The sequence below is a fragment of the Scardinius erythrophthalmus genome (genome assembly GCF_964197995.2).
Source record: "Scardinius erythrophthalmus genome assembly, chromosome: 13".
Classification (NCBI taxonomy): domain Eukaryota; kingdom Metazoa; phylum Chordata; class Actinopteri; order Cypriniformes; family Leuciscidae; genus Scardinius; species Scardinius erythrophthalmus.
In genome coordinates, this window is record NC_138233.1 from 9,740,559 (window position 1) to 9,757,728 (window position 17,170).

Consider the following 17,170-nt stretch of genomic DNA (forward strand, 5'->3'; position numbering starts at 1 on the left):
CACATATCCCACTTGCCTTTTCTCTAATTAAAGCCACTCTGGGGAGCCATTATGTGATTGCATCTGACCGGAGACTGTGAGGAAAACGGCATGTTCCCTCCACAATAGTGTTGGCCTTTGCTAGAGTCACGTTTTCTGACAAGAATGCCTTTACTCGTGATTTTAATACATTTTCTTTGCATTAGTCTATACAAGGCACACTTGAAGACATCTCTGATGTCAGTCAGGATTCGTACATCCAATTAAAGGAATTATCTTGCCATGCCCTGACGAGCTCCATATTGCACATGGCAACCTGTTAATTAGTTTATTCTCTTGATTATTAGTAGAGAAGCACTTCAAACTGTCAAAGTCACTAATTGATTAACACAAAACAATGGGGTTGCAAAATGAAGTAGGATTGGTTTTGGCTTTGCAATGGATGAAGTAATTTAACAATAATCTTCAAATAAATTGAACCAGGAATAAATCATGCAGTTATTGATTTATCATTCCCCCCCCCCCCCATTCTATACCACTCAAAGTTTGGGGTAAAAAAATGTTTTAATGCCATTCTTTTTAAAGACGTTATTCAGCAAGGGTGTATTTAATTGATCAAAAGTAACAGTAATTGCATTTGTAATGTTACAAAAGATTTCTATTTCAAGTAATTGCTGTTCTTTTGAAATTTCTATTCATAAATAAAAAAGATTATCTTGGTTTCCACAATAATATTAAGCAGTACAGTATAATAAAGGTATAATAAATGTTTCTTGTGCATCAAATCATCATTAGAATGATTTCTGAAGGATCATGTGATACTGGAGTAATAATGATGAAAATTCAGCTTTGCCATAACAGGAATAAATTACATTTAAAAATATATTCGAATGGAAAACAGTCATTTTAAATTATAATAATATTTCACAATATTGCTGTATTTCTGGTCAAATAAATACAGCCTTAGTGAGTAGTATGTACATTCTAAGGCTAATCAGAAATACAGTAACATTGTGAAATATTATTACAGTTGAAAATGAATAGATTAACCAGCAAATGTAGTAAAATGTAAAAATCAAATTTTCTCTTTACAAACCAGAAATAGTGAAATAAATGCATAATTTTTTGTTTGCTTGTATTTATTTATTTTAATTGCTCCTTTTTTCCTTCTCATGAGAATCTGAGCTGTAGATTTTCTTTCCCCCCCTGCTTGTAAGGAAAAGAAAGAGAAGCTCTGATCTCTTAGTTGGCACTACCATGTGTGAAGATTCACGATGAACTCCTGCTATTAGTGTCTCATTAGAGCACAGAACACAGTTCATTATGCAGATCTTTCAGTTTCTTCTCACCCTAGTCACTTCATTGTATCTACAATCTGACACTGAATATCCTCAGGGCAGGAGTTGGCAATCTCTCCAATAACTTCGCTGACACAGTTGCTCTCTGCCCTCCCCTCTGACCCCTGTCATTTTCTCATTGGCTCCTCAGGATGTACTTCAGCTGGGTGAGGAAGTGGTGTCGGAGCCGTACTACTGCCAGCTGGAGGCGGAGACGTGCCGGGTGTTCACTGAGCAGCTGGGCCGCTTTGCTCTGGTCGGGGAGTCCCTCAGCATGGCGGCTGCTAAACGCCTAAAACTGCTGCTGTTTGGTCCCGCCTACTGCTCCACACTGGAGTACAACATCCGCATCTACTGCATGGATGACACACAGGACCTACTAAAGGTGAATTCAAAATGTACTTGTAATTATGCCAATTGTATAGTTTATGGGGATTCACAGTCAAAGACCCAGAATGAGATACAGTATGATGAATGAAGACCCAGAGTCAGAATTATAATACATTGAAGAAAACTTTTACTGAAGATAGTTTGCAGTTTCATCAGCAGAAGTCAGCTTCAATAATCACAAGGAGTGTGTAGGCTGCCCAGTTACAAAGATCACAGCAGTTATACCCTACACCAAGGTCTAAGCTACGTCCTTGCTTCAGGTTGCAGATTCTGATTGTCTAAGAAATAGATAAACAGTAATTTTCCACACATATACAGTTAGGCACGTTGTGACCGTCCAGGTCGCAGATTTGGGTTGCTGGGCGCCAGTCAGTCAATCTCCAATAATGCAGTTGTTCCTTAACCTGTAACCAAAAAGACTAACACACACACCGACACACAGCTTCTTCAAGGTTGGATTTGGCAAGGCTCTAACTATAAAGAGGAGAGTATTCTCAAAACATCTAGATATGTTCTTTCTGTCAAGGAGAGGACACTTAAGTCTAACTGGAAAGTAAGGCTTTGACAAAGAAAGGGTCCCTTAAACTATAGACTTCCATGACCCCTGTGACCATACCTGTCAGAGCGCCCTAGAAAAGCAGATGGATGTATTGACACGTTAAAGAAGTCCATAATTCATTTCTGGAAGCCGGGTTTATTTTATATATTTGCTATAATATTTGAAAAAATATTTGATATTTTCAGATATCAAATACAGACAGTAGAGAATACATGAAAAGAACATTTCAGTAATCACACTGGCAACTTCTATAACAAAGTAGAATCTCATAAGCTTAGAGAAGTCATTCAACTTTTGATATTTAGAAGGAAAAATATTGATTATTCATTAATAACTTGATTGTCAACCATATATGTAAATCACTCATCAAATCACTCAAAAAGATATATATATATATATATGTATATATGTATATGTACTGAAGAGACAAGGAATTCCAGATTTCCCCTTCAATAGTTTACCTAAATTTGTCTTCTGTCTCTTAACCGCAGTCCCTTTTTACCCTGCCGAAAGGACTAACAGCATAATAGGAATAGCTCACCTAATTTACTCATTTACTCACCCTCATTGTTTCCTCTTTTTTTTTTTTTTGTGGAACACAGAAAAAATAAAATTGGAGGATGATTCAATGCCAATTTAATGTAAATTCATGGAAAAGAGCATGTTTTGTTTTCTGCGAAAGAAATTCTTTTTTAGCGTTTTTAAGAAAAAGTTTTAGTGAAATGTATGCACATTCAACCAGGGCTCGCCAGAATTTAGTACTGTCCTGAATAAGATATTTTACATAAAAGATGTTTACATATAGTCTAAAAAATAGCTGAATTTATAAAAAATAACTTCTTAATGCTGTTAAGAAGTTTTTAAGAAGAAAAATTCTTTAAGAAGAATTTTTTTTTAATGCGCTGACGAAAAGAAAAAGAAATATGTATATTTTTATATACTATATATATATATATATATATATATATATATATATATATATATATATATATATATATAGTAGTATAAAAATATACATATTTCTTTTTCTTTTCGTCAGCGCATTAAAAAAAATTCTTTCTTTTTTGCTCCCCTCCTAACAGATCAGGAATAATCAAGAGCTAATGCCAAAGCAGCCTCCCTCGAGGAGCACGTCTGAGCAGACTGTTAAGATTTCATTTGCATCCTTAATTAGCAAATGAAAAGGAGAGACACTCTGGCCGTGGCCCCTGAGCTCCGCTCGGCTCTCACTGTCAAAGCAAGAGGGCCCGTTCCCTGTTCTGCCCACTCCAGCCTCTGAGAGCCTGCCAGAAAGAATGACCTGCCTTACCCAAAGCTGCCCGCTGGGCCCCGCTAGGGTGGGCTGACAGGGGAAAGAGATTGCGAAAGAGATGCCAGGAATTTGCCCAGTTTGTTTAAAATGAGCTCTTAGCCATGCAGAGATGAGAAGTGCTCCAGCCTATGATGGATGTGAGCACCTCCTCTCCAATTCTCTCCGAAGGGTTCACGAGAACGCTGACTGTTCTGTCATTTTAAAGTGAAGTGTTGAAGTGATGATTTGTTGGCCCCCCCAAAAAAGCCCTTTTTATATTTTTTGTATTTCTTTATTTCACACCACTTGCTGTTGTTTAATGATTGCAGGTGTGGATGATGGATGTGCTTTTATCTATAGCCAGGGTGTTGAGCTGCCAATATAGATGCTTTTTCACCCATGACCTCCTTTCATACTAACCTTGCCTTTGATCAGGTGTGGGCCGCTCCAGGGGAACCTCCATACGTGGACAGACTCAGTCATGCAGTGCTCTCGTGTAGAGCTGCTTTCCATGAATCCACCCCATTTGCATTTTCAGTTCCCTCAAATGCACAGACCGTTGTGGTAAGCCACAGTGTCCTCATAGGACAGGGAGTTTTTTACAGGGGGGTTTAGCGGGGAGACTGTATGCTGATCTTTGTCAGTATGAAAAGTTCCTTTTGTTCCTAAGGCCAGATGCAAACTCTATGCAAGTATGTGAATGCAAACGCTTCATGCTAAACCTTGATATATCGATTTTTAAATTTAGTAAAAATGCCTGTAGTGTGTTCTGTAATTGCAGCACTACTGAACCATTTCTTTTTTTTTAAGTTTCTTTGCTTTGCTAAATGAATTAATGTAGAACCATTTTTCTTGTTTGGCTAGATATTTTTCTTGCATATAGTTCATTTAGTTGAATCAGTTCTTTGGCAAATCACAACAAAAATATTTCTTAAACTCCTCATACAGGAATCACTAACAACTGGAAGGTTCATGAAAAAAATCAGGGGTCAAAAAGGTTGGCAACAAAAATGCAGAAAGTCTTTCTACGTCAGCAGTTTCACATGTCATTTTATTGAAAAATGTTATAAACAAACGTAAAAATTTAGCGTAAAAAGTCTACGGCCAGTTTTCCCTTTCACGTCAACTGCTTTAATTACTGAGGGGTTTTTATCCGCCACATTGATGCAAGAATGCATGTAAATCAATGTGTTTACAATCTTGCAATGCATTGGCCAAGCATTTGTGAACTCATGTAGAGTGTGTTTGTGGTCTAACAGGTGCTTCACCCCCTGAGAACTACATCCAAGTCCATGATTGACTTTCCTTCAAAGATGTGAGGCTGATTTATTGTGATGGAATTATTATGCTAATCGTTGCTGATAACAGAAGAGGATTTCGGAATTAGCATAGTATTAGAAGAGTTGTTCATGACAAAGATGAATTGTTTTTGTGTGTGTGTGTGTCTTTCTCCACCATCATCTTGGGTGAATATTAATTGCATTTTGATTGCCGCTGGGCTACTACGTTACTTTTGAAACACAGTAATGCGCCACCAATGAATAAGATACCGCTATTTCCGATGGTTGTCACACTTCCATTAAGCTAAGAAATTGTCGCTCTATACAAATACTTTTTCCTTTCTCTAACACTCTATTTCTTTCCTGTTTGTTTTGCTTGTGCCTAAATCAACAGCAATCTTTAATCTCCCAATTAAACCACATTAAAATAATGTCATTGTCTTTAATCACAAATATGACATTTGGGAGTCAGTGACATTTCAGCAGAGATGCGTTCAATATGTTTGTGAATATTTAATGTACAACGGTCTGTTACAGAAGTGCCTCCACTGCTGGCTTTACTGTAGCTGGACATGTCATAGCCAACCGTCCTAAAGCTCTACTACAGGACCTGTTTGAGACACTTCCTTTAATGTGGTTAGTTATTGACCTCCAACTGTAAACCTGACCTTATTATGCCAGGCTGAGCAACAAACCACTACACCACTGCTCTGCTCCCTTTCATTCTTAACGTGATCTCACCATAGCACTTGACCTTTCAACAAATCACGATTGGCAGTGTATGCAACCACTGCAGAAAGAGCCACATTATAGCATCAACATGTTCCGAAGCAAGTTCGAAGCACCAGCAGAGGAACATTTTGGGTTCACTGGTTTATCAGGCTTGTCACCAGACAGTGGATTGTAAAATATCCTCTCGTTTCAGAGATGGATGAGCGATGACCTTTGGTGCCTCTTTCCAAATGATGTTCACATTTAATCAAGAGCTGTGTGATATTCTGTTGTCCCTCCAGACCTTCCAGACAAGTAGCCAAATGTCTGAGGAGCCACGTCTGGTGTTTTCTATCTGCTGACTGGGCTAGAAACAAATAGAGAGAGAGGGAGAGCGAGCGTTCTCATCTTTGACCTTTCGTCTAACGTCTGAGCATAATTTGTGCGTATGGCTTTGCATTCATGCTACAGGGGAGAAACCAAAATGGTGCACGGCTTTGATCACTGACGTAACATTTAACAAGACATTTCACTTGACAATGCGAGAGGAGACGACGAAAGAAAGCCTCAGTGTTACTTACTGTTGCTCTGATTTGTCAAATTTGTTTCTCTGGCATGCTTGTTTGGAAAGCAGCTCGCACGTCGCTCGCATTTTTAGTTTTTAATCAGAGAGAAGAGGCAAGGGAGGAAATGTTTGAGGTGTTGGGTGGGAGAGAGAGCGAGAGAAAAAGAGAAAAATAGCCTTGTCACCAGCTGGAGAAAACTCACAGACATATGTCTGGATGATTTACATCTGTGAAATGTTTGCCTCCATCATTCAGATCTCTGTTCTGACTTTTCTGACTTACTCATCAGCTCAGAAAGTGCAAGGTCTGTTTTCTCACGGCTGAGAAGTCGTGGAAGATACCAGGCGGAAATTAGTCAATGTCAGTCACTCTGTTAAGCTATCATATCTTTATGCTCCGTGAGACAGTTGAGATTAAGTTGTTAAAGACTGAAAGAAATCTTCTATTACAACGGATCTATACTGTCATTAAAGTCAAAGCCTTTTTATTTAGTTCACTGATTTAAGATGTTGCGTAACAAACTTGTCTCAGTGGTTGTTAATTTATGGCGTGCTCATTTTAATTTTATACGGTATGATGGGTTATTTCTTGTATCCTATTACTGGCAAGCCAATGGAGACAAAATGGATAGACCACACTCTGCATTCGTTTAATATCTTTTTATTTTAATAGCTCTGTGATAGATTTACTTGAAGGGATTTATTAGTGTGCAAGGGAAGCATCATTATTGCTTTTGCTCATAACGACCCATATCAACAACGACCCATACAAACCTGTAAATGGTAAACTCGGATATATAACTTGTTTTTTTAACCGCACATTCAGTTTTGCAACCACACAAATCACCATAGCAAAAACTTTGCAAAATTCTAGCAAAAAAACAGAACAGTATAGCAACAGCAAATCATCCTAGCAACCATAGAGCAACGTCTTAGCAACTATCCAAAGCACACTAGCAAAGAATAAAATACAAATTGAACTTTTGACCACTATGGTTCAATCTTCTGAGAGTTGCATTTAGTGATTTATCTTAATGGAAGTTTGGGTTACCGTGAACTTTGTAAACACATTGCCCTTTTGCCTGAATTGCTTTTAAATGTTCTGTTTGTGTGTGTTTGGCGGAGGAGCGTTTGTAGCATGTGAGTTGTGGCTGAGCATCTAACCTCCTTCTGTCAAAGACGGCGAGGGGAGATAAACTATATAAGAGTCTCTTGTATTCCCAAATGGAGTGCAGCACTAGTCCGTCAGAGCCCGGCTCAGCACACCACAGGAGCTGTCCAGGCCTGCGAGGATGAAGGGTTTGTGGGCTCGTGAGGACTGTGGCCATGCTTCCCGTAATCCTGTTATCTGTCTCTCTAAAGCTTACCACTCTTCTGACCCGAAGACACCAGTGTTAAGCTGCCTCTGTCTCCTCTCCATTCCTTTTTTTGTATTATATCGCTCCCTCACGCTCTTTTTCACCCTCTCTTGCTCCGGCTCTCGGTTTTCTAGTAAGTAAGAAAAAGTCAGAGGGTGGTCTTCGTCCTACTTTTTCTAAAGTCTAATATCTAAAGACACTGTCAAAAAAATAGAGAGTCTTTTTATTCTGAAGTATTTTATATGGCTAAGTCATCACCATCTTGTCTTCATCCATGAGAACTTCACTTTGTCTCCCCAATGTATAAACTTTAAACCTCTCCTTACTAAAAACAACTGTGGTGAGCAGTTTCTGCCAGTTTCTGGAATGTCCTGCACTTATTTATTTGTTTGTTTGCTTGTTTTTATTTTATTTATTTTATTTTATTGAAGGGGAACTTGTGGCATTTCTGGCTATCTTGGTGCCCCAGGCATGAAAAAAATCCATTTAGTCAATTTAGTATCAACAAAACAATTTAGTAGTTATTTTTGTTTCTTTGGCCATTCTGATTATTCATTTTTTTAATTTGTTTGTTTAAAAATAAATACATTTATTTTGCATGTATTTTACATGTATAAATACATCACATTTTGTATTAAGTAAAAAAAATAAATTATTATTATTATTATTATTATTATTATTACCTCTTATTTTAATGACTTTTTTGTTACCACTTTTTTTTACTTCAATACAAATACAGGATCTATGGTGTATTGTTTCTAAGGTACTTATATATATATATATATATATATATATATATATATCAGTGCTTTTTGCAATGAAGGAAAGAATTGTTTGATTGTTTTAATGAAATTCTGTGACAATTTATTAACAAGACAATGGGGTGTAAACAAGGCCAGTATTCCCTCAGCCTGAGACATATGTTGAAAGCAAACACACAAATGGCAAGCTCAGTTCTTGGCTGGGATGCAGCAGCGGCGGGCCAAGACTGACATGTTTCTGCTCATCATTTTGAGCTGGCCTTGTTAATATACGTAGGGTGGACACAGGCTGGACTGTGTCTGCATTGGTATGCATGCTCTTAGTTCTTCATAATGGGATAATTGGCAAGCTCTTCTGTGTCTCCCAGTACTAGGCAGCTAGATGTGCTGATAGGTCAGAATCAGGATCAAAGTCTGCAAGTGGTAATTTGCAATGCTAATTTCTGCCCATAGAGTGATTGTGTTTAAGACAAGAACATAAAATTAGATGCTTGTAGTCTAAATAAAGTGTCTTTTGTCGTGAAGGAGAGATTATATTCCTCTTCAGATTCTAGTGCACTTAGGGCCATTGACTGACGTACGACCTAATGGAATGAGATAAACATTGACCTCTAATCTTTTGGGTTAAAATTCACCTCTGTGGCTGGGCCGCTTAACCATGAAAGACGACAACGTCTCTATCTTTACTGTGCTTATAGAGAGAGACTGTAGCTTAACTTTCTGGCTCTAATAATAAAAATGGTTTAAACTACTTTCATTGTCTCTCATGAAAGCATTTGTGGTCTGTAAAAAGATAAAATGGTGTTTTGCACTGGGACAGGAGATAAAGCTTGTGTCTAGAATTTTTAGTTTTAGCTTTTTTGTAATAACTTTTTGTAAGATACTTTGTTCTGGACCAATTCTAAGGCAGACATAATGCATTGTGACAAGCTCAACAACGTGAGCGAAATTTGAGATAGATAGATAGGTAGATAGGTAGATAGATAGATAGATAGATAGGTAGATAGGTAGATAGATAGGTAGATAGGTAGATAGATAGACAGACAGATAGATAGATAGATACTGTAGATAGACAGACAGACAGACAGACAGACAGACAGACAGACAGACAGACAGACAGACAGACAGACAGACAGACAGACAGACAGACAGATAGATAGACAGACAGATAGATAGATAGATAGATAGATAGATAGATAGATAGATAGATAGATAGATAGATAGATAGATAGATAGATAGATAGATAGATAGATAGATAGATAGATAGATAGATAGATAGATAGACAGATAGATAGATAGATAGATAGATAATATGGTACTTGTACAGCAAGTATTGTAAATGAATAATTAACAGGTTCTATACCATTTTAATTGAAACTGGGCCTGCCGATACTTGGTAAAGAGTGCAGAAAATTGAATCGTTCATGTGCAGATAAAAATCACTGAGATTCTCCATCTTAATTAGAAGCGCTCTCAAACACAATTCATGTGCATCCACAATCACACAGAAAAGAATCAAACATATGGTAATTACCGCACCCCCCACCCCCCCCATCTCTCTCCTTCATTTGTTGTCTGTTCGTTCAAGTACCTTTCTTTTATAGACACCGCAGCTCGCTCCTCAGGAACGCTTCACCTGTTTCGTGTTCCTTTAGTCCTTACACTTGTGCTGTTGTTTTGTTAGTAAGTTTGAGTGTTATGAAAGATTGCTATCCTGATTGGGAAGGTCTGCCAGTCCTCTAACCTCGGTGTCCAATTCATCATATTGTTTGAGCTGTAGTTCCTCTGTGCGAGCAGAGGTCTTTGATGGGAGTCTTTCGGCTTTCAGAGACCTCTGCTCTGCGCACTGCTTTAGCATGAGAGATGTGCCCTGAAAAAGAATTGATAGATCAGCCAGGATGTGCGCGGATATTATTACCTAATTCCAGATGGCTGTTCTGATGGCAACAAATGGCCTTGCCGTACCAACCCCACTGAGACGAAAACATTAGACGTGCGAGTACAAATTTCTCCTGGCACAGCCGCAGAAATGAAATTAAGCGAATCTTTGATGCACGAACAATGAGCGCTTGACGAATAGCTCATCCCAGACCTTCATTACTGCAGCACCCTTGGATTTGTAGTGCATTTGCCAGAGTTGCCTTGACCTTGGCGTGACATTAAAGGAGCGTAGGGGGAAAGTAACGGGGTTATGAGGGCCGTAGCCTGACCGACTGTGCTGTGCCGTGTTGCTCCACAGGAGGTGATGCAGATGGAAAGTCAGCTGGGAGGTCGACTGATTGACGAGCCTCACGTCCTGCTCTTCAAAGACAGCTACCACAACCTCCGCCTCTCAATTCACGACATGCCACAGGCGCACTGGAGGAGCAAACTGCTCGCCGGCTATCAGGTGGGTTTCTATACAACGCCTTCTCTCTCTTGCAGCTCTTCTTGAAATGCAGGGATGGTTCGTTCAAACATGAAAAATGTGTGATCAACTACACACTCAGACAAATAAAGATATTTTTAATCAAACCTGATTGGTTTATGTCTGTCCATTTTAAAACAGAGAACTAAAAAGGTCCTGTTTACACCTGGTATTACGATGCGTTTTGGCCGATCGGATCACAAGTGGGCGACGCTAAATACAGGTGTAAACGGGGTCTAAAACTTTTGAACTTTTGAACTCTTGAACATTTGACCGGATTGCTTTCATAGTGTAGACGCTCATGTGATCAAATGTGTTCTGACAGCCATAAAAGACGCCTACTCTCCGCCTACTGACTTAATGCGTAAACATTATTGGAAGCTCTCTAGCCAGACGGGATTTAAGCTTTGTCGGCTGAAGACCCAAATATGAAGACGAAAAACGTACTAAGCGCAATGTTCTCTCGCCATTCCTGATTTCTAACACACACTCACGCCGTATGGCGAAAGCTGCTGCTCTGTATGTTTTTCCTTCGTCTTTTGAAGATCTTATGGGTTTTGAACAACATGAGGGTGAGTAAATGATGACACAATTTTCATTTTTGAGAAAACTCTCCCTTAAATGGTGTTTTATGGGGTGAGTGTATTTATTGCTATCGCTCCTATACTTGGGGTTAGTGGTTTTTCAAAACCCATAACCTCAAATATTAAATGTATTAATTAAACATTTTATATATATATATATATAAAAGATGCCTTGAACACGATAAATAGGCAAATAAATTGAATTCATATTTAAGAATTAATCATTCCCAGTCCTAGCAACCTGCTAACATCCATGCAGAACACGTAGCAACCACCTAAATTGTTCTGGCATTATTCTGCCACTCTGCTTTGTGCAGTTTTCCCTCTATTTTTATCTGCTTGCATCTGTAACGTACTGCAAATGTTGTGTTTGTTTTTTTGTTCTCTGTTGTCAAAGTCTTTTCAAACTTAATTGAGTGAGTTAGAGTTAGCTAGCCAGGTTATTTTTCTTGGGGGCGAATTTTAAGGGCTTGTGTGCTCTGTGGCCGCTCTGAGCTTTCTAACAGGGTGTGTGATCTGGTATGTCCTTCGGATTGCTGTAATTGGAAATTTCTTTGGTTTCGCCTCATTAGAGTATTTCTGAACGTGCGGGGATGCTAAAGAAGCCCATTATAGGGTGAATTGGCGAGCAGGGACCCTAGAACGTCTGCTCTTAATAACATGCACGGCCTTGGCTACGAGTTAACGGCTTCCTGGGTAAAGAAGGATTGAGAGCAGTGCAGTTTTCCCATATGTCTTCCTCAACACTCTGCCCATCTCAGGACTCTCTCCCAGTGGAGGAAATTAAATATAGACCAATATGTAAATTCTCAAGGCTGCAGCACCTGATTTTTCCTGTGTTTCCCTTCCTGGATCCATGCATGGGCCTCGGAGGAGCGTTTCTGGATTTTGGAGGAATCTTGGCGTAAAAAGCTCCTCCGAGGATTTAAAGATGCCAGCTAACAGTGGTACAGCACAAATGTGCATAGAGGAAACATTTTCTCACCTGAACATCCCCTATTTTTTATATAAGTGTTTTGCTTGGCTTGGTTTCCCCACAGTCTGTATAACAGCTCCCCCATTAGAGTAAACTGAGGTACTGCATATTCTCTGATAACGCAGGCTTTTATTGATTTGCTGTTTGATTGGTTCATGATTGATGTGCAGTCTTAAATAGCATGTGCTTATCTTTGTTTTTGTGTCGCTCTGCACAATTAATAAGACAATATGAGACGAGCGTATTATAAAGCTAAATATTTAGTTAAATCAGACTGACGCTCTGAACGTGTTTTGTTTGACAGGCAATGTATTGTTTTAATACATGTTCTTATTTTATTTGACTGTGGATATGCAGGCATATCTGTTCTAGCTACTGAATTGTGCTCGTTCATAAATTAAATCCAAATCCCCTGTTGTGAACAATTCACTTTTAAGGACGTTGTCAGAGACAAAGAAACTATTTTTTTTTTCTGCTTTGTTTGAAAATGTCGACTACAATAGATTTAGAAAAGCTTTCATAGACTTGCACCGGCAGCCACTGCATCATAAATCACCAGGTGTTTTTTTCTTTTGTCTGTGTCTTTGACTGACCGTCAAATTCAGCTGGATCTATTGTTTGCGAGTGCAGAACTTTTAATGCAACGGAAGCTGTGTATTATCTAGCGAGTGACAGAATTGTTCTTGTAAGTTTATGTCAGATGCAAAGTTTGCCAAAGGTTGCCAAAATCAGGCAACTTTTGCATACTTCTTGTGTTGCGAAAATCTAATGGTATCTTATCTCAAAAAAATAAATAACATAAATATAACATATAAACACACACACACACACACACACACACATATATAATATGAAGAGTTCAGATGCAAAAGCCGTTAAGTGCCATTTGAAATTTTCTTCTAGAATGAAATTTTTATCAAGCTTGTATATTTAAGTTCAGTAATTTCACTTAAATGACAATTAATAATTAATTTTCATTGCCATTTAAATGAAATTACTGAACTTAAATATACGAGCTGGATAAAAATTATCAATCTAGAAGAAAATTTCAGACGGCATTTTGTGAGGTAAGAAACGAGAACTCTTCATATATATATAGTGTATATATGTTATATAAATAAATATATAGTATATGTTATATAAATAAAATACACAGTATATATATATATATATATATATATATATATATATATATATATATGTACATGTATATGTATATGTATGTGTGTGTGTGTTTGAAACAACAAAAATTCCCAGGCACAGTGGTTAGGCGTAAAAATCCTTTAATATACTGTGCTAAAACATTCAAAGTGTTGGTCAACGCGTTTCAGCTTGACACAGCAACGATGCACGCGCATGCAAATTTTAATGGTTTGGCCTAGTTTTTTAAAGGCTTTTCATGCCTAACCATGCGAGTGCCTTGGAATATTTGTTGTTTCATCTGATATTTACCTCTCATGTATTCAATGAGCACTAGTGGCTACGTGTTTATACCCCGATAGATAGATAGATACTGAGAGTAGATTTCAGAACTGATACATTATTATGAACAATATGATTGTTTTATTTTTCCTTTAGGAGATCCCATTCTACCACATCTGGAGCGGGTCTCAGCGGACCCTGCACTGCACCTTCACACTGGAGAGACAGAGCCTGAGCACCTGTGATCTCAGCTGCACGCTGTGTGTGTGGCAGGTCGAAGGAGAGGGGCAGAGCTTCACACTGGACTTCAACATCTCAAAGGTGACTGATATACCAGTACAGACTGTAGTATTACCCCACTATAAAGCTGCTAGATGAGATGTATTGTGATTTTTGAATGTAGTTTAAAATGAGAAGTGCATTTTTGGATTTAAATGAATTGGCGCTGTATTATGCACACACCAACAATTCTTTTTAATCATTCTCCAAAAGCTAGCTCAACTAGGCCTACCGTAGTGGCCAAAAGTGAATTCCGGCCTAGAAAAATTCACAACATCACCCTTTATACAAATATTATAAAAAAATGTGTTCAAGATATTTGTTACATTTTGTTAGCATATTGTAGTCCTTTTACATACATAGTCCTTTTTTGTGATATTGCAATGAAACAGGCCACATTATGTGGACATCATTTTTGGCCAGGCTGTCAAACATAGAAATGCCAATATGAGAGAACAAACGAAATATTAATAACTATGTCGTACCTTTGTCAGATAAATACCTTACCCAAGTTTAATGTTTTGTTATTCCCTCATATTTGGAAACATTACTATTTTTAATGTTTTTGAAAGAAGTCTCTTATGCTCATCAAGCCTGCAGTTAAAAAAACAAAAAAACAAAAAAAAAACAGCAATATTATGAAATATTATTACAATTTAAAATAATGGTTCTCTTTTTTAATATATTTTAAAATGTAATTTATTTTTGTGATGCAAAGCTGAATTTTCATCAGCAAGTACTCCAGTCTTTGGTGTCTTATGATCCTTCAGAATCATTCTAATATGATGATTTGATACTCAGTTATTATCAATGATGGAAACAGTTGTGCTGTTTAATATATTTTTCGGAATACTTTTTTTAGGATTCATTGATGAGTAAAACGTTAACAGCATTTATTCATAAAAACAGCATTTATTCAAAATAAAAACATCTCTAACAATATAAATCGTTACCATCACCTTTTATCAATTTAACGCATCCTTGTTGAATTAAAGTACTAATTTCTTTAAAAAAAAAAGTTATTGTTCCCAAACTTTTGAACGGTAGTGTATATTGTTACAAAAGATTTCTATTCTAAATAAATACAGTTCTTTTTAACTTTTTATTCATCAAATAATCCTGAAAAAAGTATCTCAGGTTATAAAAAAAAATATTAAGCAGCACAACTGTTTCCAACATTGATCATAAATCAGCATATTAGAATGATTTCTGAAGGATCATAAGACACCAAAGACTGGAGTACTTGCTGATGAAAATTCAGCTTTGCATCACAAAAATAAATTATATTTTAAAGTATATTAAAAAAGAGAACCATTATTTTAAATTGTAATAATATTTCGTAATATTACTGTTTTTTTTTTGTTTTTTGTTTTTTTTGTTTTTTTTTAACTGCAGGCTTGATGAGCATAAGAGACTTATTTCAAAAACATTAAAAATAGTAATGTTTACAAACTTTTGACTGGTACTGTATATATATATATATATATATATATATATATATATATATATATATATATATATATATATATATATATATATATATATATATATATATATATATATATATATATATAATTTTTTTTTTTATATAAAGTTTTGATGGTTTATTCAAACTTTTGCCCACCACTGTAGTTTGGATTTAGAATTGAATATAACTTAAATAAACTGTACTGTGGTCTGCACATGCCTAAGTAACACTTTATTTTGATTCATATTCTGTTGACTAAAAGTAATGGTGCACCTACATGTCAACTAACTCTCAATAGAGTATTAATAGACTGTCTGCTTAATATCTGATAACACTTTATTTTGATGCTCCCCAACAGACATACTACTGACTGAGTAACTTTGCAAGTACATGTCAACTTATTCTACTTTCCCGAACCCTAACATTCTGCTAATACTCTACTAATACTCGAATGAAAGTCAGTTGACATGTAGGTGGGAACCTAACTTTTGTACAACACTTTTTATACAACAAAATGTATAAAGAGGAACATCAAAATAAAGTGTAATCTTGAACTGTAATAATGCATATTTGAACCATTTCTCAAACACCTTTTAAAAGTCTGATTTTATTAAACGATTCTCCTGCAAAAGACCATAGATCTTCCGATAAAAATCCCTGTACACTTAGAATGAGTAACACATGAGGTTGAACTGTTCTTGACTCCAGGACATCAGACCTCTGGACTCTGATTTCCTGTTAATGGACAACTGCACCCCTGCCCTGGCTGGTCCGAGCGCATTCCAGATCCCTTATCTCATCCGACAGAAGATCTGCAGCAGTCTGGACACCCCCTGTCCCAACGGAGCAGACTGGAGACTACTGGCCCAGAGACTGAAGCTTGACAGGTACACATAGGATCTCTTAGCATCTCTAAGATTTGGAAATGGATCCTGGTTAACAAAATCTGAGGATTCTGGTCTTGGAAATATTATCGAAATATTACGATATAGCAGAATGTCTCGGTGCGGTTCTTTACTTGCATGTTAAACGCAGACTTCTACAGGAAATTGCAAGGCAGTGATTTAATTACTGTCCCAGTGAACTTCCTCCAGGTAATGGAGCATAATGGGCAGACTTCATTTGTCCAATAATGTTTACTTGCTCCAATTAATTACAATTTGAAGTGTTGTGGTGTGTGTTTAATTAGCACACTAGCCCAACACGATCAATTTTCATTTACTTAGTTAAGGAAAAGCGCAGAATCCTACTAATAGCTATACTAATAAGTAGAAAAGCACTACTAGAGAATGCAACCCCCCCCGACTGTAAACCTTTTCTCGCTGAGAACAGAGCGCATACAGAAAACAACACTTAAAGCCCCAGGCATTTGAGGTCCAGAAAAAGGCTGTTAGATCGAACAACCACTTCAGCTTCTTTCGGGAGATGCATCTCGCAACATCTAATACGCTGCAAAAAGGGGTTGCTTTGTTCTTATTGATTAGCTTTGATCCGAAAGGTTCAGCCTGGTCAATGGAAAAGGTCACATGCAACCTGGGTTTTACCCTTTTAGAGGACTGAGACCCACAGAAGATAATTCATCAAATGAAAATACAGGGCTGCTTTAGTTCAGGAGTTAACAAAGCATGTGTTCTGATGAACTGAGCATTCGCTCATTGGTTTAGTATATTGGAATGGAGAAGAGGAGGAAAATATTGTTTTATATTCCTCTGTGGAGTAACTATCTCCAGCACATAGATTTTCTACTCTCGCTTGGAGAATGGAGTGACAGTGAGGTTGATATATTAGTTTACAATGCAAGT

General features: G+C 37.3%; 1 protein-coding gene across 1 annotated transcript in view; it reads left to right on the forward strand.

Moving 5' to 3' along the window:
• The window catches only part of unc5a (unc-5 netrin receptor A), a 183,618-nt gene that overhangs the window by 164,302 nt on the left and 2,146 nt on the right, over positions 1 to 17,170 (forward strand). The window contains exons 11-14 of the mRNA XM_081383127.1: positions 1,468 to 1,701; positions 10,472 to 10,621; positions 13,778 to 13,942; positions 16,077 to 16,255. Of these exons, the coding sequence (XP_081239253.1) occupies positions 1,468 to 1,701; positions 10,472 to 10,621; positions 13,778 to 13,942; positions 16,077 to 16,255 (728 nt within the window). The remainder of the gene's footprint in view (positions 1 to 1,467; positions 1,702 to 10,471; positions 10,622 to 13,777; positions 13,943 to 16,076; positions 16,256 to 17,170) is intronic.